Source organism: Carettochelys insculpta, chromosome 1 (genome assembly GCF_033958435.1).
Source record: "Carettochelys insculpta isolate YL-2023 chromosome 1, ASM3395843v1, whole genome shotgun sequence".
In the NCBI taxonomy this organism is placed as follows: Eukaryota; Metazoa; Chordata; order Testudines; family Carettochelyidae; genus Carettochelys; species Carettochelys insculpta.
This window is the reverse complement of record NC_134137.1, coordinates 19,361,395-19,385,238: the sequence shown is the minus strand read 5'-3', so window position 1 is coordinate 19,385,238 and position 23,844 is coordinate 19,361,395. Positions and strand designations below refer to the sequence as shown.

Here is a 23,844-nt window from a genome sequence, read left to right as displayed (position 1 = left end):
TAGTCTGATGTGGGGTTATCATAGAATCATAGAATACTAGGACTGGAAGGGACATCGAGTCCAGCCCCCTGCCCCAATTGCAGGACTAAGTATTGTCTAAACCATCCCTGATAGACATTTGTCTAACCTGTTCTTAAATATCTCCAGCGATGGAGATTCCACAACCTCCCTTGGCAATTTATTCCACTGTTTGACCACCCTGACAGTTAGGAACTTTTTCCTAATGTCCAACTTAAACCTTCCTTGCTGCAGTTTAAGCCCATTGCCTCTTGTTCTGTCCTCAGAGGCCAAGAAGAACACGTTTTCTCCCTCCTCATGACACCCTTTTAGATACCTGAAAACTGCTATCATGTTCCCCCTCAATCTTCTCTTTTCCAAACTAAACAAGCCCAATTCTTTCAGCCTTTCTTCATAGGTCACATTCTCTAGACCTTTAATCATTCTTGTCGCTCTTTTCTGGACCCTCTCTAATTTCTCCACATCTTTCATCTTCTTCAGTGTTGGCACTGGCATTGGTCAAGGACAAGACAGTGAGCTCGCTGGACCTCAGCTGTGACTCCATCGGGCAACTGCTGTGCTCTGATGGGGCGGAGGGTGAAAAAATAGACTGCGAGGCTCTCAGGTCACCTCATGGGAGCCTTTAGAGAGTATCTCAGATCCTGCTTCGCTGTGGGCTGGCTGGGCTGAGGAGTGTGGTACTGGGTTTAAGACTTGAACTAAGCCCCCGGCATGTCTGTTCGGAGCTGCACGTTCATCAGTCCCAGAGTGCTGCTACAATGGTGATTCTGCCTGCTTGGCTTGGTAGGAAGCATCTCTGGCTTTTGATGCACCTGGTCGCTCACCTGGCTGAACATTCAGACTCCTGGCCACTGACAAGGGCCATGCATGAATGTGACAGGCTAAGCCAAGCTGAAACGCAGATTATGCACAGATCTGCCACTGGTGTAAATGGGTGCACCTCTACTGACTTCAGTGGAGCAATACCTACTTGACACCAGCCGAGGGTTTGACCCTTGTGAGTGCGTAGCACAGCTTATGTCCAGCGTTTCTGCCCTCACAGCCATGGCGTCAATAAATGAATTTATCCTGCATGCTTGGCTTCTTCACTCACCTCCTCCCCATCAATCCATCTCCTCAGGATTTAGTTGAATATCTCGGGCATCTGAGCAGCTTCACATGGCTGCTGCTTTCCTTTCAACCTGCCTGCCCCAGAAACCTGCCCCCTTCTTCCAATGGCGGCATTATTTCTAAAGCCGTCCCTGCCTGAACTCCAATGCAGCCCCTTTCCCAGTTACATCTGTGTCTCACCCCTAGCTTGCAGGGCTGGTAAGGGGCACTTCCTGTGGGGGATGTGTTCAGTGAACTCCCTGAGTCTCTGCTGCACACTGCTGTCCTGCCATTTTAGACCCCCTTGGCCCAGACACTCGGGCATAGGCAACATGACATGAACAGAGGATTTAAAGCTAAGTGGAGCTTTGGAGATTCAACCTTCAGTTCACTCCCTCCCCGCCCCTCCCTTCCCTTCCCTCACCCCCAGCTGTCTGTGCTCAGGCACTGCCCAAGACCCCGAGCTCTCCTTACCAGCGACGTTTCGCAGAGCAGTTTGCTCCCCCGCACCAGGTTGCCGATCGTTATGTGAAAGTACGTGTTGCCGCTGCTCCAGTTGGAGATCTTGGTGAAGGGGTGAGTCGTGAGGATATCCTAGGAGCAGAAGCACAGTCAGGTGCTGCACACATGGGCTGATTGCTCACTTCTCTATGGGCTTCCCACCCCAGCAACCCAACACTTCTCACTGGTCCCTGCCCCTGAAACCAAGAACTTGCCTTTTTCCTATAATCCACAGTCCTGTTGGAGACAGGCCTGAGAACTAGAGGGACCAGAGGTGTGAACCACTGGGCAATTCTTATGTGCTTATATAGCTCATGCATCTAAGTGTGGTTGAGTGTCCCATGCAGTGGAATCTAGCCCACTTGCACAGAGACAGAACAAATCTCCTCTACAGCCTTAGCTGCGCAGGTGCCAGCTGTTAGCTCAAATTGTAGAGGCACCTGCACTGAGCTCCAGAGGTCCCAGGTTCCAGTCTGTCTGTGGGTAGTTACACTTACACAGGAGGTCATCTAGCTTAGCCCTTCCCTGGGTCTGAGCCTTGGGTAGCTGACATCAATGATGGACTAGGAAAGGAATTGGTGCTTTATCCAGTCTAGCTTTCCATGTCCCAAACAATGGTGCTCATAAGCCTTCTGCCAGGGGATGAGCCTGCAGTATAATGCAGCTCAGCCTCTGGAAGCTCTTCCTGAGATTCAGTCTGAACTGACCATGTCTTCATTTCCTCCTGTCTGGCCTAACTCCAGCCCCTGGTGCCACCTAGCAGTCCCCTACCATGCTGTTTACAAATGCCAGCAGCCAGTTGTGTCTCCTCCCTCATCACTTAGCCCAGAGGCTCCTCCTCCTGGCAGGCTGCACACCACACTGCATTAAACATAACAGCCACTTCCTAAAGTGAAAACAGGATGGCCTGGCGTGTGTCTGAACTGCCCCCTGCCTGCAGGGCTTGCCAGACCCACTCCCACAACTGCTGCCTGAGGCTGAGCCCCCCAGAGCTCCACTTCACCTGTGGATGGGGCTGAGCCCCCAGTTCTGCCCCCCACTCTGGCTGTCACCGAGAGCTGTGGTAACCCCTCTGCCTTACCTCAAATCACCACCCCCCTTCCCACCCTATGTTCCTCCGTGCTGCCCTCCGGCACCTGAGTCCTGTGCTAAACTGGGCATTTGTTCGCTCGCTCTCGCCAACCGACGAGTTGGGAAGAGCAACCAGAAAAGGGCTGGGACAGCACTGAAAAAGGGGACTATCACAGCCCAGGTGGGATGTGTGGGCCCCAGTGCTCCCTCTCAGCTGAGCACTTGGGCGGCCACCCAGGGGAGAGTCAGGTGCCACCCAGCTGATTAGCAGAGCACCCTCAGTGGCTCACAGTGGGCGGTGGGTGTTTCTACAGGTGGTGCACATCCACATACACCTTAGTGCACATGAAAAAATTTAAAAAGCAGTCAAGTAGCACTTTAAAGACTAGCAAAATAGTTTATTAGGTGAGCTTTCATGGGACAGACCCACTTCTTCAGACCATAGCCAGACCAGAACAGACTTAATATTTAAGGCACGGAGAACCAAAAACACTAAGCAAGGAGGACAAATCAGAAAAAGATAATCAAGGTGAGCAAATGAGAGAGTGGAGAGGTGGGGGGGAAGGTCAATAATTAGATTGAGCCAAGTATGCAGATGAGCCCCTATAGTGACTCAGAAAGTTCCCATCACGATTTAAACCACGTGTTAATGTTCTGAATTTGAATATAAAAGCCAGCTCGGCTGCTTCCCTTTCCAGAATGGTGCGATAATTTCTTTTCAGTAACACACATACCTTGAGGTCGCTGACAGAATGGCCCATTCCATTCAAATGTTGACTAACTGGTTTGTGGATCTGGAGTGTTTTGATGTCTGTTTTGTGCCCATTGACCCTTTGTCTAAGGGAGTTCGAAGTCTGTCCAATATACAAAGCATCTGGGCATTGTTGGCACATGATGGCATATATGATGTTAGTAGAGGAGCATGAGAAAGTGCCCATGATTCTGTGAGTAACCTGGTTAGGTCCAGTCATGGTATTTCCAGAGAAGATATGTGGACAAAGCTGGCAGTGGGCTTTGTTGCAGGGAAAGGTTCCAGGACTGGTATTCCTGGGGTATAGACTGTGGCTGTTAGTGAGGATCCTCATGAGGTTAGGAGGTTGTCTGTAGGAGAGAACAGGCATGTCACCCAGGGGCTTCTGGAGTGTAGCACCCTGATTAAGGATAGGTTGTAGGTCTTTAATAATTCGTTGCAGTGGTCTGAGTTGGGGGCTGTAGGTGATGACCAGTGGTGTTCTGTTCTTGGCTTTTTTGGGCCGATGTTGGAGTAGCTGGTCTCTGGGTATTCGTCTGGCCCTGTCGATTTGTTTTTTTACTTCTCCTGATGGGTAATTCAGGTTTATGAATATTTGGTAAAGTTCTTGTAGTTTTTGGTCTCTGTCAGTTGGATCAGAGCAAATGCGATTGTACCTAAGAGCTTGACTGTAAACAATGGATCTAGTCACGTGTGCAGAATGGAAACTAGAAGGGTGTAGATAAGTGTAGCGATCAGTAGGTTTTCGGTACAGTGTGGTACTGATCAGACCATCCTTGATTAGTACTGTAGTGTCCAGGAAATGTATCTCTTGCATGTTGTAATCGAGGCATAAGTTGACGGTGGGGTGTAGATTGTTAAAGTCCCTGTGGAATTCTTCTAGAGCCTCTGTACCATGGGTCCAAAACATAAAGATGTCACCAATGTATCTTAAGTAGAGGAGTGGTCATAGAGGACAAGAGCTGAGGAATCGTTGTTCCAGGTCAGCCATAAATATATTAGCATATTGTGGGGCCATGCAGGTGCCCATAGCAGTTCCACTAATCTGGAGGTATAAATTGTCCCCAAAATGGAAATGGTTGTGTGTGAGAACAAAGTTACAGAGGTCAGACACCAGATTGGCTGTGGTGGCATCAGGGATGGTATTCCTGATTGCTTGTAATCTGTCTTTATGTGGAATATTAGTGTACAGAGCCTCTACGTCCATTGTGCCAAGGATGGCATTATCACGAACTTTTCTGATGTTTTGTAATTTCCTCAGGAAGTTGGTGGTATCTCGGATATAGCTGGGAGCGTTGGTGGCATAGGGTTTGAGAAGGGAGTCCACGTAACTGGATAGTCTGGTGGTAAGGGTGCCAATACCTGAAATGATAGGGCGTCCAAGGTTTCCAGATTTGTGGATTTTGGGAAGTAAATAGAATAATCCAGGCTGCGGCTCAGGTGGTGTGTCTGAGTGAATGAGGTCCCGAGTAGCAGCAGGGAGTTCCTTCAGTAGTTGTTGTAATTTCCTTTGGAATTCCAAAGTGGGATCAGCAGAGAGAGGTCTGTAAAAGGTGGTGTTGGAGAGTTGTCTGGCTGCCTCCTGCTCATAGTCTGACTTATTCAGGATGACAACAGCACCCCCTTTGTCAGCTGGTTTGATCATGATGTCTGGGTTATTTTTGAGACTCTGGACAGATTCAGCACATTAACACATGGTTTAAATCATGATGGGAACTTTCTGAGTCACTATAGGGGCTCATCTGCATACTTGGCTTAATCTAATTCTTGACCTTCCCCCCCACCCCTCCACTCTCTGACTTACTCACCTTGATTATATTTTTCTGATTTGTCCTCCTTGCTTACTGTTTTTGGTTCTCTGTGCCTTAAATATTGAGTCTGTTCTGGTCTGGCTGTGGTCTGAAGAAGTGGGTCTGTCCCACGAAAGCTCACCTAATAAACTATTTTGCTAGTCTTCAAAGCACTACTTGACTGCTTTTTGTTTTGATAGTGTATAGACTAGCGCAGCTCCCTCTCTGTTACTATATAACAAAATTTATTCACTCATGGATGGAAAAAAATTAGAGGGAAAACTGATGGTCACCCTACATGCTGTGCACGGGGCCCGCTGGGGCCAGGCCGTGTGCGGCTCTTGGCAGGCACAAAAGCACTAAGTAGAACGACCTGCCCTGGCACTCCAGTCGCTGCAGTCTCTGTTCTCAGGAGAACAAAACACCCCAAGGGAAGTAGGGGGTGGGGGAGGTGGAGCAACGGTTCTGCCCTTCACCAAGCTAAGCACACAGGGAACACTGCTGCAGCACCTGCAGGGATATTGCACAGTAGGGAGCTCCAGGCAGAATCGTGGCCTTGGCAGAGTGCACCTGCATCCCACATAAAGGACCCAGGTGTGCAAACCTGGCCCCTGGGACTCCCAGTTGGCAGGTTCGTCCCACCTGAGGTTAGTGTGCTCCTTTCGGAAACCTCGGTGTCACTGCCACAGTGCTCAAACTTCTACCCAAGTGGTCTGACCTTCCAAGATGCTGAGCGCCTGCAGTCCCAGCACATCACAAGAAGTGGTGGACGCTCAGTACCTTTGATAATCAGGCCATTTATACAGCTGCATAGTGTCACCCCCAGCCCCAGTTTGCTAACATTAGCCCTTGGGCATGCAGGAGCTCATTGCAGGTGGCTGAGGTTACCACAGGCAGCGACTCAGCGGTGTCTGCCTTACCTTGGTTTTGGGATCAATGAGGCTGACTCCATGCTTGTTGATGGCAATTAAAAGGATCTCTGGATAGTTTGGCTCCGTAGTTTGCTGTTAGGAACAAGACAGAGCAGTTGCCTGAAGAGGCCTGGCGGATTGGACGGCTCACAGCTGGGGGCCCCTCAGCTCAGCACAAAGGAAGGTAGGCCATTAGTAGAGCAAGAATCCCACTGCGCTTTAGCTCACCTGGGGGGGGGAGGCTCTCTAGATTTTCCTTTTAAGGAAGCTCCAAATGAACCAAGGCCTCTTCGCTCCTCTTCCCAAACACTGGCCCTGTGTCTACATGTGCCCCTTCCTTTCGAAAAGGGCATGTTAATGAGCGGGTTCAAAAGATGCTAATGAGGCACTGCAATGAATATGCAGTACCTCATTAGCATAATGATGGCCACAGCGATTCGAAAGTGCGGCTGATCACCAGTTAGGAAGAAGGGTTTTTGAAAACTGGGGAGGTCCTTTCCGAAGGTCCCGTCTCCACTGGTGGCGTGCGATTCTAAAAGCTGCACTTTCAAATCGCCGACCACCATTATGCTAATGAGGCACTGCATATTCATTGCAGTGCCTCATTAGCATCTTTCGAACCCGCTCATTAACATGCCCCTTTTGAAAGGAAGGGGCACGTGTAGACCCAGCCTGGGTGACTTTAATGAGTAGGTGATTGGCAGCATGAAATTCATTCTGTTCCATTTCTTGCTTTCCCAACTTTGCCAATGGAAGCAGCTGGCACGGTTGAGGGGTAGGGTGGGGTGCAGGGAAAGAGAGAATCCTGTCCTTGGACTGGGTGAGCGGGGATCCAGTGAGAAGCCCAAGATGGCCTGTACCTCCTCTAATCACCTCACCTTGATGCATTGACTCTCCCGCCCTTTGTGCCTCTGGCCTGCAGGAATCCTGGCCTGACTCCACTGCTCCCCTTTGTTTGACCTACGATTTGCTTTAATCTACTTAGCACTGGTCAGAGAGACTAGGCAGACAGTTCTGGAGACTGGCTCAGATCCTCAAAAGTATGGAAGTAAATGTCTTTGAGGCTCCTACAGCCCAGAGCCAACATGGGCAGGGACCAGCCATTCTGCTTCTCCCTTCTCCAGGAAGGACCAAGTCAAGGGGTAGGGAAGAAGATCTTGTGGACAGGACAATGAACTGGGACTCAGAAGATCTGAGATCCATTCCTGGCTCATCTAGCACCTCCCCAGCTGACTATAGGCAAGTTGCTTAAGGAAGAGCTTTCAAAAGTTTGCAAGCGACTTAGGAATCCATGTCCCATTGAAAGTTTCACACTGCCCTGTGCTTCAGCTCCCCATCTGTACAATGGCACAGATGTGATGAGAACAGCTACCGCAGTGAGGAGTACCATGTAAGTACCCAAGGAGAGGAGACAGATGGTGAGCGAGTTTACGTGGTCCTGAGCAGCCATCCTTATCCTCGGTGCTTGGGGGAATGAGCTGTGAGAGACGACCATTTCCCAGGGTTCCGGCTCCTGCCGGGTGACACATAGTGTACCTTCACTTCGAAGAAGGCTGATCCAAACGTAGGCCACTTGAAGACAATCTTCAGGAATGCAAGCTTGGCCTCTTCTCTTGTTTTGCCTGCGTGCTTATTGAAATATGCCACAATGGACTGCAAAGGACAACATGACATTACCGAAGGGTTTGCCAGGCCACCTGGGAACCAGGACATTTGAATACAAAGAGCATCTTGATACACATGTCACATTATTCCTGCCATGAAACATCACGCGTTGCCAGCCTGTTTTAACAGAAATCCCCCTCACCCTCCCCTGTGCGTTAGCTATTGTACTAGTGCAGACGCTAGAGCCTGAAAACACCCCAGAGGTTATTTTGTCCAGCATAAGCCAGGACAGGGTTGAGTACCCCCACAAGTGCTTTTCCCAGTGTGAAGAAGGATGGTTGTGTGGCTAAAGCACTGGGGCTATCACATTGACCATCTGGAATCACTTCCCAGCTTTGACACTGACTGCCTCCCTGTGTGATCTGGAACAAGTCACTTAATCTCTCTCTGCCTTGTAAAATACGGAGAATCAATCTTCGCTTCCTTTGTCTGTTTGAATGTCAGCTCTTTAGGACAGGATGGTGTCTTACCATGTGCTTATGCAGTGCTTCACTGAATGGAACCCTGACCTTTGTTGTGTCCTATGTGCCATTGTAATAGCTATTGATGGGGTAAGTGCAACCTCCAACAGGTTAAACCTCTCTAATCTGGTGCCTTCAGGACCTGACCGGTGCCAGATGAGAAAATGTGCCAGATCACAGGGGGTCGAGATTATCTAGAGCCATTACTAATACTTCCACCACTCACTGGGCTCTTAGAAGACATGTAGGGGTAAATTAGAGCTAAATAACAGCACAGAACACTGAGAGCCAGGACTGGCGGCCAGCAAGAAACTTTATGAGACCACGGGAAACCTGGCCACACCTAGGGTAAGTGGTCACATGGCTAACTAAGATCATGCCGGATTACGGATGTTGCGGTGGAGAGAGTTCTGTATTAGAGAGGTTCAACTTGTAGTGCGTGAGAGTTCCACTCTGTGCACTGTTGGCCAAGCAGAGATTCTGTTATATCTCCAGCTGGGGCGCATTAGTTCAAGCTGCAGCACTCAGGCTTTCAGCCCTGGTGATCCCCCATTCAGTCCCGGTGTGTCAGACCGGATGCCGGCTGTCACATAAGCTTATCGAGATGTGTGCCAGCTGCACTGCTCTCTGAGCCAGGACTGGTGTGCTGGAGGCTATTGCTTACCCTCTTCCAGTCGTCTGGAGAAAGCTGCCGGAGAAGATCCTGAGGCACCAGCTCCTTCAGGAGCTTGGGGATGCTGGGGAAGTAGGACTTGTCATCCTCAAACTTGACCCTGTAGATCAGAGCTGCCAGCTGTAACACCTCTTCCCGGGTACACTTGTGGTAGCCGCGCAGGTACTTTGGTAACTCCTGCACACAAGAGTGTTTCACATGGTAACGGTTAGGCCCCAAACATCTCAGACTCAAAGACGCCTTTTTGTGCCGAGAGAGGGAAGCTGCGTGAACGGCAGAACCAAGCTGTCCATCCCAAGGCAAGTGCCAAACAGGTGCTGGCTAAAGGAACTTAAGCAGGTCGGCAGTGCTGAACAGAACCCACTTGAAAGCTGGCTGCATTCAAGCAGTGATCTTCAACCTTTCCCAGACCACAGCCCAGACCCCTCCTGGGACGCCCCTTCCATGTAGCTGGACCCCCTTCCCAGTCAGCACATGGGAAAGGCACAGTGATGGTGGCCTTGGAGAGGTGGGGAGCCCTGGCACTCCTGTGGCCAGGGGCCAGGACTCAATGAAACAGGGACTCACCTGAACTCTACCCAGCCTCTGAAGTGAACCCAAGTCCAACAGTCTGGGGATCTGAATGCAAACTATGACACTTAAAGATAGGTCTCAGCTCCACAGAGCTTGAACCTTGGCAAAGCCCAGATGTGAATCTGGAGCTCAGCATCACAGAAGGGATGTTAACAGTTAACTGGTAAGCCTCAGCCTAAATGGATGAGGGGCCTGCTCCAGCTTGGCAGGAATGCCTCTTCTCCATAGGGGGGCTGCTTCAGCCCCAAGGGATCCGCCCATGGGCAGCGGGTGCTCCTGCCCAGCTGGAGGAGCCCTGGTCCACAAGCAAGGGGGCTGTTGCAGAGTGCCCCCCCTCCAAGTAACTGGTTAACTGATTAAATGGGATTTTATTTCCCTACATCACAGCTGGCTCCAAAATGAGAAGAACCAAAATCTGCCCCCTGATCTGGAGTCCCATGAGAGCGGTGGATAAGCTGGAACGGAAAAGATCCTGAGGCAGCAGCTCCTTCGGGAGCTTGGTGATGCTGAGGAGCAGGACTGGTCAAACTCAAACCTCACCCTGTAGATCAGCGCTGCCAGCTCTTAGACCTCCTTCCGGCACGCTGGTGTTAGCCACACAAGTACTATGGTAATTCCTGCACACAAGAGCCTGGTTCCAAACCAGGACCCAGGGAGGCCAGTTCATTCCACCCACCCAATGCAGATGATGCCTCTCTCTGCTTTGTTTTATCCCTGCTTGTTTCTCCCTTCTATCTTCAGCCCTTCCTGCCAACCAGCAGGCGAGTTACAGCCTGTCCCTGGAGGTGTAACTTACATCACCATTCACCTCTTCAAGATTGAGGGATCCCTTCTCTGGCTGCAGTAACTAAATTCAGCCTGGATGGGGAATCCTCCAGGGAAGTCCATGGCACTCGCTGCTGTTCACACTCCTCTAGTCACGGAGGAATTGCCTGGGAACTATGGTATTTCCCGGACACCACCATTGGGCTGACATAGGTGGAAATGTTTTGCTAAAGCACCAGCTCCAGATTAGCTTGGCCATCAATACACGCTCATCTCTCAGCTAGACCCCCTTGACCGGGGTCATTTTCTCTCTCAGTCTAAAACATCTCTTGCCTCGGCCCAGAGCTGCTCAGTTGCTAAGGTGCAGGGAGGGGTCATGGATGAAGAATCGCCTCTGAATTTGTCCATAAGACGAAGCCTCTGGAATCTAATGGCTTTTTAAAAATTTAAATCAAGCTTTCCAGTTCCCCTTCAAGCCATATCACTGTGAGAATGATTTAAAAAGTACCCTTGGTATGTCAACAAGATAATTTGTGACCTCAGTAGCCAGAGACACACTGGTGTTTGAGCAGCCCTGTTATGGAGAATGACTGTAATCCACAGCGTGTATGTGAATTTCACACCTGAAAGCAGCTGATCTCACAGCCCAGGAAAGCAGAGACCACGCTCTAGCTGCAGAACAAGTAGAGCAGTGGTGCTACATTCTGCCCTGCCTTTGGCCCTCAACCCTGCCCCCTGTGCAGATCACCTTAACGTGAAAGAGCTGAAACATCTCTGGGGCTACTCAGAAGGTGGCCTCTTGCTGAGATGGCCAAGACGGGTTAATCAGTCCCACTGACCCATGGTTTTATGAGGGTGACACCTACTCAAGAGGAGCTCTACTAAGATCTTCAGATGATTTAGCCCTCCTAATGGCCAGCCCATGGAAACTTCTTTGTGTCACTACTGGCATGACTTGGATTTGAGCTACCGACGTAGGAGAAAGAAGCTGTTTTATTCCCGACTAGTTCCACGAGTCACCCAGACCTTTCTCAGTGCAGCAAACCCTAAGTTATGTGAGGGTTGTGCAGTTTCCCCAGTCCTGTCAGGGGCCACAGTCACGTTAACCCAAGACGTGCAAATTTGTTGTATGTATCATGGGGGCTTATGCATGGGGTTAAATGCATGGAATACCTGATAATAGTGGAAGATGGAGTCTGCCATTGAATCCTTCCCTGGCATGGTGTTTGTCCACAGTTTTTTCATGAAGAACACTTGGTATGTAAGAGAAGGCACTATACCTGCAAAAAGGAATCCATTCAGCATTGAGTAGGCTTGTAGTAAATGCTTCAGCCATGAGATGGAAACCTGTATAAAAGAGATGCTCAGTCTTTGGAGCAATTCACAGTCCTTGCTACAGGAGGGTCAGGGATGAAGCTGCAAGACTGTTATAGGCCATGACTGAAGTGCAGTGGCAATGGAGCGGTTGCCTAAATTGGTCTATGAACTCTTAAGTTAATGCTCTTCAGGCTCTCACTTAAATGAGCATGCCATTTGCTAGCAATCTTAAATGAAAAGAGGATGGATTTTATTTCACTGCAACAGAAGTGCAATATATTAAGTGAGATTTTGGAAAATTATTTGGAGCCAGTCCATGGAGCTGCATTTAAGCTAGCAAAGCACTGCCACAAGCTACAGAAAGTTTCTACATCTGTCAAAGTCTGGACAACAACCACACAACTTCAACCATCAGGGAAAGTCACTTATCTGGAGGCACGGTCTACTTTAGGTCTGCATGACCAGCCCTCCGCACCTATGAACTGTATGGCCACAGAAAATACTTGATTCCCCTAATAGAAATGGGAACAGGACTAAATTGGATACTGTGAAATTATTGGGCATCCTCAGGTGGTAGTATAAAGTCTTAGAAATGGTAATACAAAGAAAAGAAATACTCTCAAACTGAAGTACAAAGAGTTAGAACTTGGAGGATTGCTTAGTGGCAACTGTCGTGCTGTTCTTTTGAGAAGGTATGGATAGCAGGAATGAAAACTTGCTCCCTGCCCAAGAATGGATCATTTCCTAGGTGCAAAGCTGCTGCTGATAGGATTCCCACACACACAACCCCAACATTACACATGTAGTTTTCGTCAGGGTATTATGGATAAGAAGAGTCTTTTAAAAATAGTCTCAACAAGCTCTATGAGACGTCAGGCCAATACTGTACCTGGGAGAGAAAATGGCAGCAGAACAGAAGAATGACATTGTTACCATCTTTTGCAGGTCTTGCTTTCTTTATCCAGTCTGTCAGATGTCGGACGAAGTCAAAGAAGAAATCTCCCTCTGGGACACTGATAACCTGTGGAAACACCCCACAGTTAATAAAACCAACCAAACAATAGCTGCCCTGCCATAGAAGGAGAGACAAGAAACAAACAGCTTTTGAATTAAGGGAAGGAGCTGAGTAAAAGTATCTGGTTTGTTTTTTTTAGCACCCGCCCCACCACTGCTCCCGCCACTGGAGGATAATTTCTTCAGCATGTCTTGCAACACTCTGCCCAGCCTGGGTTTAAATGTCCCAAAGGGCAGGACTTCCATAGGTCTCACCATCTGAAAGCTATTGCTGGACTTGATGTTTCTACACTGCTTTTCATCTAACGTCATCCAGTTATTCCTAATTATCTCATCCTGCTCTGCCTTCAACTGCCCATTGCTTCTGGATAGTGGTTGTGTAACACCTTAGTCATCAGCTGCTAGGACACATGGTTTGTCTATTGAATTCTGCCTCTTAAATCAATCTCTCCAGCTTAAGGTTACCATATAAAAAAGAGGACACCCCTGAGAAGGAATAGAACAACAAGAAGTCTTGTGGCACCTGATAGACTAACAGATATTTTGGAGCATAAGCTTTTGTGGGCAAAGACCCACTTCATCAGATGCATGAGTTGGGAGGGTGGTGGTTTCAGAGGGTTATTTAAAGAGTGGGGTCCCAGTAAGAGGAGGGCCAGAGCTGACAAGGTCTATTTAGCAAGGTGGAAATGGCCCAGTGTCAACAGTACTTATCAAAAGAGGAAAAGAACAAGTCAGATCAGACAGGGGGATGTGAGCCTTTGTCAGCCTCTAATGGGGAGCTATTGGCACCCAAAGCAGAGAAACTGCCTTTGTAAGCTGCGAGCCACTCCCAGTCTCTGTTTAATCCATGGTTAATGGGAGTCATATTTGCAAATAAATTGAAGCTCAGAGATTTCTCTCTCCATTTGACTTTTAAAATGTTTTTGTTTCAGGACTGCCATCCTTAAATCTGCCACTGAGTGTCCAGGGAGACTGAAGAGTTCACCCACAGGCTTCTGTACATTACCGTTCCTGACGTCTGAGAAGGCACATATCTGTATCTACCAAGGGGATATGGATGCAAAGGGCGCAGTTCTATGAGCCTTATGTATGCCAGCACAGCCCCTGGAGTCAGGAGGAAGCCAGGATCAGGTTCTGAAGTACTGGAGTGGAATCTTCTAAGGTGCTCAGCCTGGACTGAAGTCACTGATTTTGGAGGGGATTGATGTGAACTGGAGCAGGTTCAGCCATTGCTGGGTGCTGAACCTCATCCTGACAGCCTTATGCTGCCAGATCCCACGGGCCCTCAGTTCTGCAGCCCTCACACCAGCTGTTCCCACTCCCATTAGTAAACCCTTTGTCTTCAGTGGGATGGGGCTTGTGGGGAGGGGACACTGGAATGCTTAGATCCTTGAATAAAAATGTTCAGGGGTCAGACCCTAAGAGGAGCTAAGGAGCAAAGGACCAGGTCCTCGGGTGACACCACTGGCTTCAGGGGAGCACCAATGATTTACACCCACTGGGCACATGGAGTAACAAAGGCACAGAGCTGGTTCCTCAGTGGCCAATCACTTTGTGTGCCGCTCACCTTGTCAGAGATTTTGACGAAGAGGCTGAAGCCCTCCGACGACTTGAGCAGCAGTCTGCTGGAGATGCTCTGGCAGAAATCCTTGGCTTTCGTGCTGGACTCCACTTCAAATGCCTGAAACGAGAGGCCAATCCCGTACCTCAGCTGCCCATTTCACTTGCTTGTGTGGGAAACCAAGAGGTGCTCTCTGTACAGAAGCAGAGCTGTGCTGCTCAGCTCTAGCACCACTTCCCTGTGCATTATTTCTGGTCTTCCCTGATGCCAATGCACTGGCGCCTTTGCTCCAGAGGAGAAAGGAGTTGCCTAAGATCATTCTGCTTTACCAGCAGGTTCCAGTTCTTCTCTTTCTTCTGAGCCCCAGTCTGCGCTCAGCTTTTGCTCCTGAGATCTCAGAGACTCGGGGCAATTCCTGTCTTTCGTCACACGCCCTGTGCTCACTGCTAGCCGTTGTTACTGATTTGGGGGCCTCCTTTGAGCCACTTTGGCCTCTGACCTTTAGAGGCAATGAACAACCTGCAACTCCCAATAACTTCAACCAGATTTGGGGGTGCTCTGCATCACAGGGAATCAAGCCCCAACTTGGGCACCCCAAAACTGAGAGTGCCCCTCCCACAAATCAGTGAAATGGCGGCCCCTATCGACACAGGACAGGGCTTTCTTTGGCAGCTGCTGCTGGTTCTCAGGGCTCATGGTGATGGGAGAGGAAATGCAGTTACATTACACAGTACGTGGGAGGGAGAGAGGCTACCTGGGACTGTTCGTAGACCAAGACACTCCATGCTTGCAGACGGAGATGCCGACTTCCTGATTTCAATCCCCAGGTCTCACCCCCACCCTATCCCTTCCTGTTCCTTCCCTCACCCTGCCTCTTCCCGACCCATTCTGTCCTCTCCCCAGAGTGCACTCTGCTCCCTCTCTGCTTCTTCTTCTCCCTGCTCTCTCCCCTGAACCACCAAGTGCCTCCTGCACAGTGCAGAACAGCTGATTGTGGTGCATGGAAGGTGCTGGGGGGACGAGGAGGAGCTGATCTATGGGGCTGCTGGTGGGTGCTGAGCTATGCTTGCAGACAGGGCCATACTAAGGTATATGCAGAATACGCAGCTGCATAGGGCACAGTATTTAATGAGGCCCTGGGATGCTGCATACACGGGATTTTAGACACAGAGCTGATGGCAGAGCCCAAGGTGGGAGCTGGCACCCCAGGCAACAGGTCAGCAGTGGAGGCCTGTGCAGTAGCCAGGACCCCAGGTGTGGGCCAGTGATAGAGGTCTATACGATAGCCAGGACTCTGGGTGTGGGGCCAGCAGAGGAGGACCAGGTGGTAGCCAGGCCCCTCGGTTCTGGGCCAGTGCAGAGGCCCTGCCTGCAGTCAGGGTACCAGGTGTGGGGCTGGCAGCAGCTGGGAACCCACATTAAATGTGTGTGTGTGGGGGGGTGTTGCAACACCCCCCAGTTCCTGTACCTATTCCTTCTTGACCTGCACCTGCCCTCCCCCACAGCCCTCTGTTCCCCCTCCCTCTGCATAGAGCACTCTAAATTGTAAGGCTGGCTCTGCTTGTAGCCATTGTTCTAGTTCTACAAGGCAGGCAGGCCTTTCACAGTGGGGGGTAGCATGGCCCCACACCCCTGGCTGTCCTTTAAACCGCCACTAGCTGCCCTGGGGACCTGACGGTGTTCAGAGTGTCACACCACAGCTGTGCCCACACGCAACTGATCAGACCGCCTTCAGAGTGCAGCTGAACACAAGCACTCTCTTGTACACCAATTCAACACCTTCCACCTCTGGGCGCCCGCCAGCTGTAGTGTTCCGATGGGTACAGCCACAAGATGAGGTGGTGTGTGCATCCTGGCAATACTATGTGCTAGTGGGAAAGAACGACACCTGCCAGGAGCTGCACACAGAAAACTGCTCATGCATAAATACTCTGATTCATCACCATAAGCCTGCAGGGTGCTTAACAGGCTTTTCAAGACATGCTGTCTCCAGCAAAGAGCTGACCGTGTAGTTCAGATAAGGCTGTGAAGGAGTGAGACGGATACCCATATTCAGGGGGTCTACTTAAATTGTGACTAAAATCACACATTTTTCCTGGGTTGGCCCCAGCGTAAATAGCAAATTCCATGGATGTGTTTCATTCACACTGGCAAAATTTGCTATTTATGTCTTGACCAACCCACAAAACGTGTGATTTCTCCACTGTGTTTCTCAAACGGCCCCTGCAACAAAAGCGGATTGCAAGCCTATGGGGCTGGGAGGTGGGGGTGGGGCTCAGTATAGCCTCCCTTACTTCATCTCTGCTGTTACTTCAGCACTGTCGGAAGCTGGGCAGCGGGAGAGTGGCGGCTGCTGGCTGGGCATGCAGCTCTGAAGGCAGCACCACTGCCAGCAGTCACACAGAAGTAAGGGTGGCAATATCACACCTCACCACTCTTACTTCCCTGCTGCTGCGGCTGCTGGCAGCAGCACTGCTGTTAGAGCTGGGCATGCGGCCAGCAGCTGCCTTCAGATCTGCCAGAGACCAAATTTCATGGTTTGTGATGTGATTTTCACGGATGCAAATTTAGTAGACCTCCTACTTCTACGGGGAAGGGTCACATGCTTTCACATTGCACTTCATGGTTTGTTCCTTTTACAACCAGCAGTGGCTTTGGTCCTGCTTCCCTTCTCCCACACTGACACTGGTGTCGCTCTATTAACTTTGCTGGTGGAAGAGAAAAGAGAAACAGGGTTTGTGTTTTGAAAAACTGAATTGAAAGGGCAACAAAGCAAACAGCTGTTGATTCTGACTGGAGTAGCTAAGCATGCATGTCTAGGCCATGCTATTGCACTCCAGGGTCTTATGCAATTCTACCATGAGCCAGAACAGATGTTAGCTTAGGCTGGGGATTAGAGAAACTAGGTCTGTCCTGCAGGAAATGCAGCTCTTTGTTCTCCCTTTTACCTCATCGGTGTCATCGGGGAAGTAAACTTTGTGGAAAATTTGAGTGGTTTTGTGTTGAATTGCTTCCACTTCAACCAGATGGGGAGGGTACTTCCTGGATCCATTCCTGGAAGACAGGAGGTTTACAATGAATGTGGCACTAGAGAATTCACTGCCGATATATTTTTATGCCCTACAAAAACAGAGCAGTAACTTCAATAAGGACCTAAAAAAACCACATAAACAACACAAAATGGAAAGGCTCTGTCTGTCTCTCTCACATAGATACATACAAACATCACACCTCCCACAAGCTGTTGCAGAGAGCAGTTTCTGGTACCATACCTCAGTGCCTTCTGTAGCCTCTGTATGCAATCAGTGGCAAGAGGGTGATGTTTCCGGGACTGGAGAAATCTCTGGACATGGGGCAGGAGAACATTGCTGGGAGGGAAAAGGCCTGTGCACAACCAAAGCAGTTCCCAACCCTTCTCTTCACTGTACCTTAAGAAAACAGACACACAATAGCTGCGTCTACACGTGCACGCTACTTCGAAGTAGCGGCACCAACTTCGAAATAGTGCCCGTCGCGTCTACACGCGTCGGGCGCTATTTCGAAGTTAACTTCGATGTTAGGCGGCGAGACGTTGAAGTCGCTAACCTCATGAGGAGATAGGAATAGCGCCCTACTTCGACGTTGAACGTCGAAGTAGGGACCGTGTAGACGATCCGCGTCCCGCAACGTCGAAATTGCTGGGTCCTCCATGGCGGCCATCAGCTGGGGGGTTGAGAGATGCTCTCTCTCCAGCCCCTGTGGGGCTCTATGGTCACCGTGGGCAGCAGCCCTTAGCCCAGGGCTTCTGGCTGCTTCTGCGGCAGCTGGGGATCTATGCTGCAGGCACAGGGTCTGCAACCAGTTGTCAGCTCTGTGTATCTTGTGTTGTTTAGTGCAACTGTGTCTGGGAGGGGCCCTTTAAGGGAGCGGCTTGCTGTTGAGTCCGCCCTGTGACCCTGTCTGCAGCTGTGCCTGGCATCCCTATTTCGATGTGTGCTACTTTGACGTGTAGACGTTCCCTCGCTGCGCCTATTTCGATGTTGGGCTGAGCAATGTCGAAGTTGAACATCGACGTTGCCGGCCCTGGAGGACGTGTAGACGTTATTCATCGAAATAGCCTATTTCGATGTCGCAACATTGAAATAAGCTATTTCGATGTTGGCTGCACGTGTAGACGTAGCCAATGAGAAAATCAAATGTATTGCAGGAACTCTAGCTACCAGGAAACTCTGGGTCTCCCTCACTCTAAGGCTCCCTTGACACTGCTCCGGCAGTGTAGGGGGACATGGAAGTGGCCACCACTTGAATTTACCTTACTTTAATCTGCATTCAACATTGTCAGGGCAGGGCAAGGGACTTAACCACAGATGGAAATTCAGGCCTGTAAGCTCCTTATCTCAGGTCTTACAGCACGGACATGAACATTAGTAATGGGGTTACAGACAATATCAGTCGGCAGAGCTCAGAGACAGAAGATGGGGCTGCCCTGCACAAATGCAGAGAATGGATCTTGGAACTACTGTGGAGGCAGAAAGCACAAGATGCAGGTTTGAGCTGGATGTCTAGGGGGGAGGAGTTTAAGATGACCCCAGATAACAAGCCCGAGTGACTGGGAAGATGGGGTTGGGTTGGTCGCTACAGAGGACAGGTGAAAATTTAGATTCCATTAAATTGATGGCAAGATGTCTGCCTGGGAGAAGATGTCATAGACCCAGAGGGACAGAAACAAGTCCAGAGTAGACAGACTGGAGTCATCAGCACACAGATGACTGATAAAATGATGATAAAAGTCCTTAGGGAGGACAGAGAGAACTGAAGACTTCTGGGTCTACCCATTCTGCAGAACCCTGCAGTCTGTCCCCCATTACCTGACACAGATAGTTCCCATGGGGTACATCGTGCACAGGGGACGACTCTTACTTGATGTGGTTGTCAGTGAGCTGCTTGAGGATCTGAGAGTAGATTTCATCTTTCAGTGGTTCAGCTTTCAAGGCACCTTCGAATATTTGGTCTGTGAGCTCATTGACTGAGCGGGTTCTTTTAGATGGATAGTCACCCATATACTTCAGCACAGGTGCACTGCAGCAGTCAAGGATACACTAACAAAGTAACTTAGAGAACTGCTTCTGATACTGACCCAATTAAAGAGTTGGTATGCACTATTCCAGAGGTGGCTGCATTTTGGTGGTAAGTATATAGTTAATATTCACATTTGCTTTGGGGTCCTTCTGGATGGTACCCAGAATCACAATCTTATTTGTCTTACTTTCTTAGGCTGGAGGGACTTGGCTGGAGCGGAAAAATAGGCTCAGAATCTGTGGAAGCCTTTCTTCTGACCTAGTAAATGGTATGAAAGTGTTATTATTAACGGCCAGATCTTCAGCTGGTGAATGCTGGCCTAGCTCTGTTGAAGTCAATGGAGCCACACACATTTACACCAGGTAAGGGGTCTGGCCCACTTTGTTAATTATTACTTTAGTACATGCTTGAAATGAAATTTTGGAATTTAATTTTTGTTGGGGCAAAACCAAGAAAAACAATTACAAAAAAGTCATCCAAAATTTTCCCCATTTTTTGACATGTTTTCTCACTTATTATTATAAAAGAATGGCTCAGGCTGCAAAGACGAGCGTTAACCACCACATAAGGCTTGGACCCAGGTTTGGTGCTACGAGCTCAAAAAGTTGATGGTCATCTACATAATTTGGATCTGGATTTGTGTTTGCATTTTGGCTGGCCCACAGAGCTCAGAGCTGTTTGGGTCCAGGAGTTTGGTTCAGGCCCATTGTTCATTATTAGCCCTTGTATCAAGGTTTATGGGTAAGGCTCAGGTTTGTCATGGAGATTTTTAGTAAAAAAAATCACAGCCAGGTCCCAGGCAATAAACAAAAACGCAGGGAAGCCAATTACCTATTCGTGATATGTCCTAACAGTATCCCTGACAAAACAGAGAGGGAGGAGAGTCCTGCACCCACAGATGCTGGGAGCTCTGGGATGCTCACACCTCCCCGGAAGTGGCTAGGAGCACTGGTGTCTCCTTGTGGCCAGGTGTGGCTGAGCTGCAGCTGGGAAGAGGCCCCCACTACCTGCTAGGGCTGGTAGGTGAAGGAAGCTCTAGTGCCTGCAGCAAGTCGGGGATCTGGTGTCTTCTTGCCACTCTCAGAAGGTGGGAGTTCTGGGGGACTGCTGTCTCCCACAGGGTCTGACCCCTGCTGCCTGGAAGCTAGGAGCTGTCAGGAGCCTGCCACCAGCAGTGGCTGAGGGTGGTGGATCTGCCTGCTGACAGCTCCAGCCCTGGGGCATAAAATCCTGGTCTCAGGAAGTAAAGAATTCTGTGACATAATCGTAGTCTTACTCTCAGTGCATGACCCAAAGCCCACTGAGGTCAATTCTAGTCTTTCCACTGAATTCAGTGGATCAGCCCTGGAATGTGAGTCCTTGGACCAAGCCTCTGTCTGTTGGATCTATTATGGGCAACCCTTCCACAGCACTGGCAGGATATCAATGAACGCCATGCAGGCTTCCTGGGACAGTTCCTCACTGCCCAGGATCTTCTTCAGCAAAGGCTGCTTGATGGGCTCTCGGGTGTAGCACCACAGTTTGTCTTTCCCTCGGTTTTTGGTGATCATGACCCGGCTCAGGGTGTGCTTCGGGGGTGGCCTGATAGCAAAAACAAAGCAACGAGACGTCATGGAGGAAGTACAATGGATAAGACCCACTAAGGACCCACGAGATGGCATTTCAGCTGGGGGAGCTGCATGTGTCTCTATGGAGCCCAGCTTCTGAACTAGGATGCCACAGGGAAGGCCCCCAGTTCTGCACTGGGGTGCTCCTAGAGCATCCAGTCCAGTGCTTACTGAGGTCAACAAGAATCTTCCCATTGACTTCAGCAAACACTGGGCCAGTCCTCTAGATGCCTAGAACAGGTGTCAGGCTCAGGTTTATCAGGAGTTAACACATAGAACTTGCTATACCAGAACACAAAGTTTAAAGAAACAGTTGGGCAAACACCTGCCAGGGATCGCCTAAAGTTTACTTGGTTCTGCCTCAGTGAATGGGGTGGGCCCGATAACTTCTTGAGGTCTTTTCCAGTCCTACATTTCCATTATCCTGTGTAATGTTCTACATATATTCCTGGGGCCTCAGGGACAAAAGGAATCACAAGAGAGGCAGATCATCAGAACAACAATGGCCATAAAATTTCATGGAGCACCACTTCTCAACTTCTGATGTTCTGCCAGCTTATACACAGAACGATGTAACAGCCTAATTCACAGCTACAGTGATGTTAGCTTAGAGAAGCTGAAATCTCAAGCTTTCTTCCATTAATCCTGAAATGCAGCCATCGATTCAGCTTGCCTGCAGAATGAACTCAAATCTCTTATGCATTTTGAATGGGGATGTTAACCCCCATTTAATTGGTTAACTGGTTAAATGCCAGGTTTAACTGGTTAAGCAATTTATCAGATGAGTGAGCGGGGACAGCTGGAGAGACCATTCTAGCCCAATTGGGCTGCAGTGCCCCAGCTCCTGGTGCATCGGGGACCATGCCTGCTTCAGCCTGGCTGGAGTGTCCCTGCCTGTGGGGGCATCACTGAGGGAGGGGGCAATCCAGGGCAGCCAAAGCAGCCCTTGTCCCCAGCAGCCTGGCCTGGGAGTGCTGTGGGCAGAGGTGCTCCAGTCAGGCTGCACCAGTCCCAGTCCACAACAGGGAGGCTGCTCCAACCTGGCTGTGATGGAGTGGTCTCCTCAATCACCCTTCTCCCCTGGGACCACCATGGATGGTGCTACTCTGGCCCAGCTGGAGAGCTCTGAATCATGGTGACCCTGCGGGGCTGCAGCGACCCCCTGCCCATGACAGGTGAGGGCTGCCCCAGCCCATACTGGTTAACATCATTCATTTAAGGTAAGGCGTACGGGTTAACTGGTTACACTTTAACATCCCTAATTTAGAAGAGGATTTTTTGGTAAAAGTTTCACCTAAAATAATCATAGGAGAACTCTTCTAAGGTATATGGCTTCACTCTTTCTTCACTGTCTGAAATAGCCAGCTGGGATGCTCTAATAACATCTTGCCTCTGGTCCGGGGTCATTGTGACTAATGCCTAGAGAACAAAGGAGTCACTGTTAATCAATGCATTTTAGAAGAATTAATCTTGATGTGTTCAGAGAGGGGAAGCAGATGAACAATGAATGGACTGAAGATTAAAGACAATCATGCTGTAATGAAAAACCAATAAACTATTAACTTCACACGAATAAAGAGCAGCAACAATCAATCTTAGTGGAACTACATAGTCTCAGGCATTTCTTAGTGATTAACACAGGGAGGGATTTCAAAAGTTTCCACAGTGTGGATAACATCCTAAGAGAGAAAGAAGTTCATGGACTCACTTCCCCTCCCATTCATAGCTGCACAGATAAATCTCTTCTTCATGAATACCACCTTCAGAATTCAAGATTTAGTAACATCTCAGAATTCAGCTATATTCTAGCACCAAAGCTGGTGATTTTCAAACTAGCAGGCTCAGTGAAAAGGGTAGTAGGTTATACACACAGATCAAATCTGGCTCTCTTCTGCTCTTGAGGACCTGTGAACTCTCAGTCATTCTTGCTTCCACTGCATCATCATCATCATCATCAGATTATGGGTCTTATCTAATTTTTAAAGCCAATGGAACAACTCCCTTTGACTTCAGCGGATTTTGTGTGAGGCTCCTGCCTAACTGCACTGTCCCTCATGGTCACTCACCACAATCTCCAGAGGTGGCACGGTGACAGTTGGCAAGACGTAAACACAGTCAGTTGGGAAATCTCCTCTCTGTTTGGTTCTTTCATTGATGCCATTGGCCCAGCCCGAGTTCATGACATGCTCTCCAGTGTCCTGGTCCAGAACAAGCAGGTCTCCTTTAAGGAAGGTGAGGAATCCAGATTCTTCTCCTACTGCAGCAGAAGTAGCCATTGTTATTTCCAAACACCCCTTGGAGTAATTCACCTGTGCGTCTGCCTGCCTATGTAACGCACCTACTACTGGGAAATCCAGCCCTATAAAACAGGCGATTGCTAACGGTGTTCAGGGAACAAATACGGCTTACAAAGCTGCATAGGTTGGCGTTTACAAAGGGACTTAGGAGAGTTAAGCTCCCAAATCCATCGGCTTTCAATAGAAATCGTATGCCCAGCTCCCTCAGGCATTTTTGAAAATCCCATACTACACAAGGGTCTTACACTGATTTCAAGTGTAGAAGAGACCACTGTGGTCATCTCGTCTCGCTGCCTGAATACCACAGCCCAGATAATTTACACAGTGATTTACCCAGTAGTCCCTGCAGCCCACCCAGGCCTTCTGGCTGAGCTGGAGGCTGTACTTTCAAAAGCAACATACAATCCTGATTAATCCAAATGGTCTAATGGGTCTTCTCCTTCTCATGTCTATGATTCCAAATGGCGAAGAGCTAGACAATGTACTATGAAGATAAATAGGTCCATGGGTACCCTTTACCACTGGCACCGAAAGCTACTGCAGACCCTGGGTCAAGATGGGAGGGGGCCTGGCTCCCTGCACTGAAAGGGGTGGGGACAAGAATGAAAGGGTGGGGCCAAGAATGGAAAGGGGTGGGGCCAAGGGTAGTCAGCCCTCAAGGCCACCTGGAACAGAGTGGTGGCCCTCCCCCTTCCTCTTACAGCTGTGGAAAGCCCCGTCAC

General features: G+C 49.5%; 1 protein-coding gene across 1 annotated transcript in view; it reads right to left on the bottom strand.

Annotated features, from left to right (window-relative positions):
• The window catches only part of MYO7A (myosin VIIA), a 116,009-nt gene that overhangs the window by 3,782 nt on the left and 88,383 nt on the right, over positions 1–23,844 (bottom strand). Inside the window, exons 35-47 of the mRNA XM_074980896.1 lie at positions 22,892–23,082; positions 22,120–22,244; positions 20,642–20,799; positions 19,060–19,213; positions 17,433–17,588; positions 17,109–17,214; positions 14,167–14,280; positions 12,519–12,606; positions 11,442–11,548; positions 8,922–9,107; positions 7,668–7,784; positions 6,141–6,224; positions 1,582–1,701 (exon numbers count right to left, since the gene is read on the bottom strand). Of these exons, the coding sequence (XP_074836997.1) occupies positions 1,582–1,701; positions 6,141–6,224; positions 7,668–7,784; positions 8,922–9,107; positions 11,442–11,548; positions 12,519–12,606; positions 14,167–14,280; positions 17,109–17,214; positions 17,433–17,588; positions 19,060–19,213; positions 20,642–20,799; positions 22,120–22,244; positions 22,892–23,082 (1,706 nt within the window). The remainder of the gene's footprint in view (positions 1–1,581; positions 1,702–6,140; positions 6,225–7,667; positions 7,785–8,921; positions 9,108–11,441; positions 11,549–12,518; positions 12,607–14,166; positions 14,281–17,108; positions 17,215–17,432; positions 17,589–19,059; positions 19,214–20,641; positions 20,800–22,119; positions 22,245–22,891; positions 23,083–23,844) is intronic.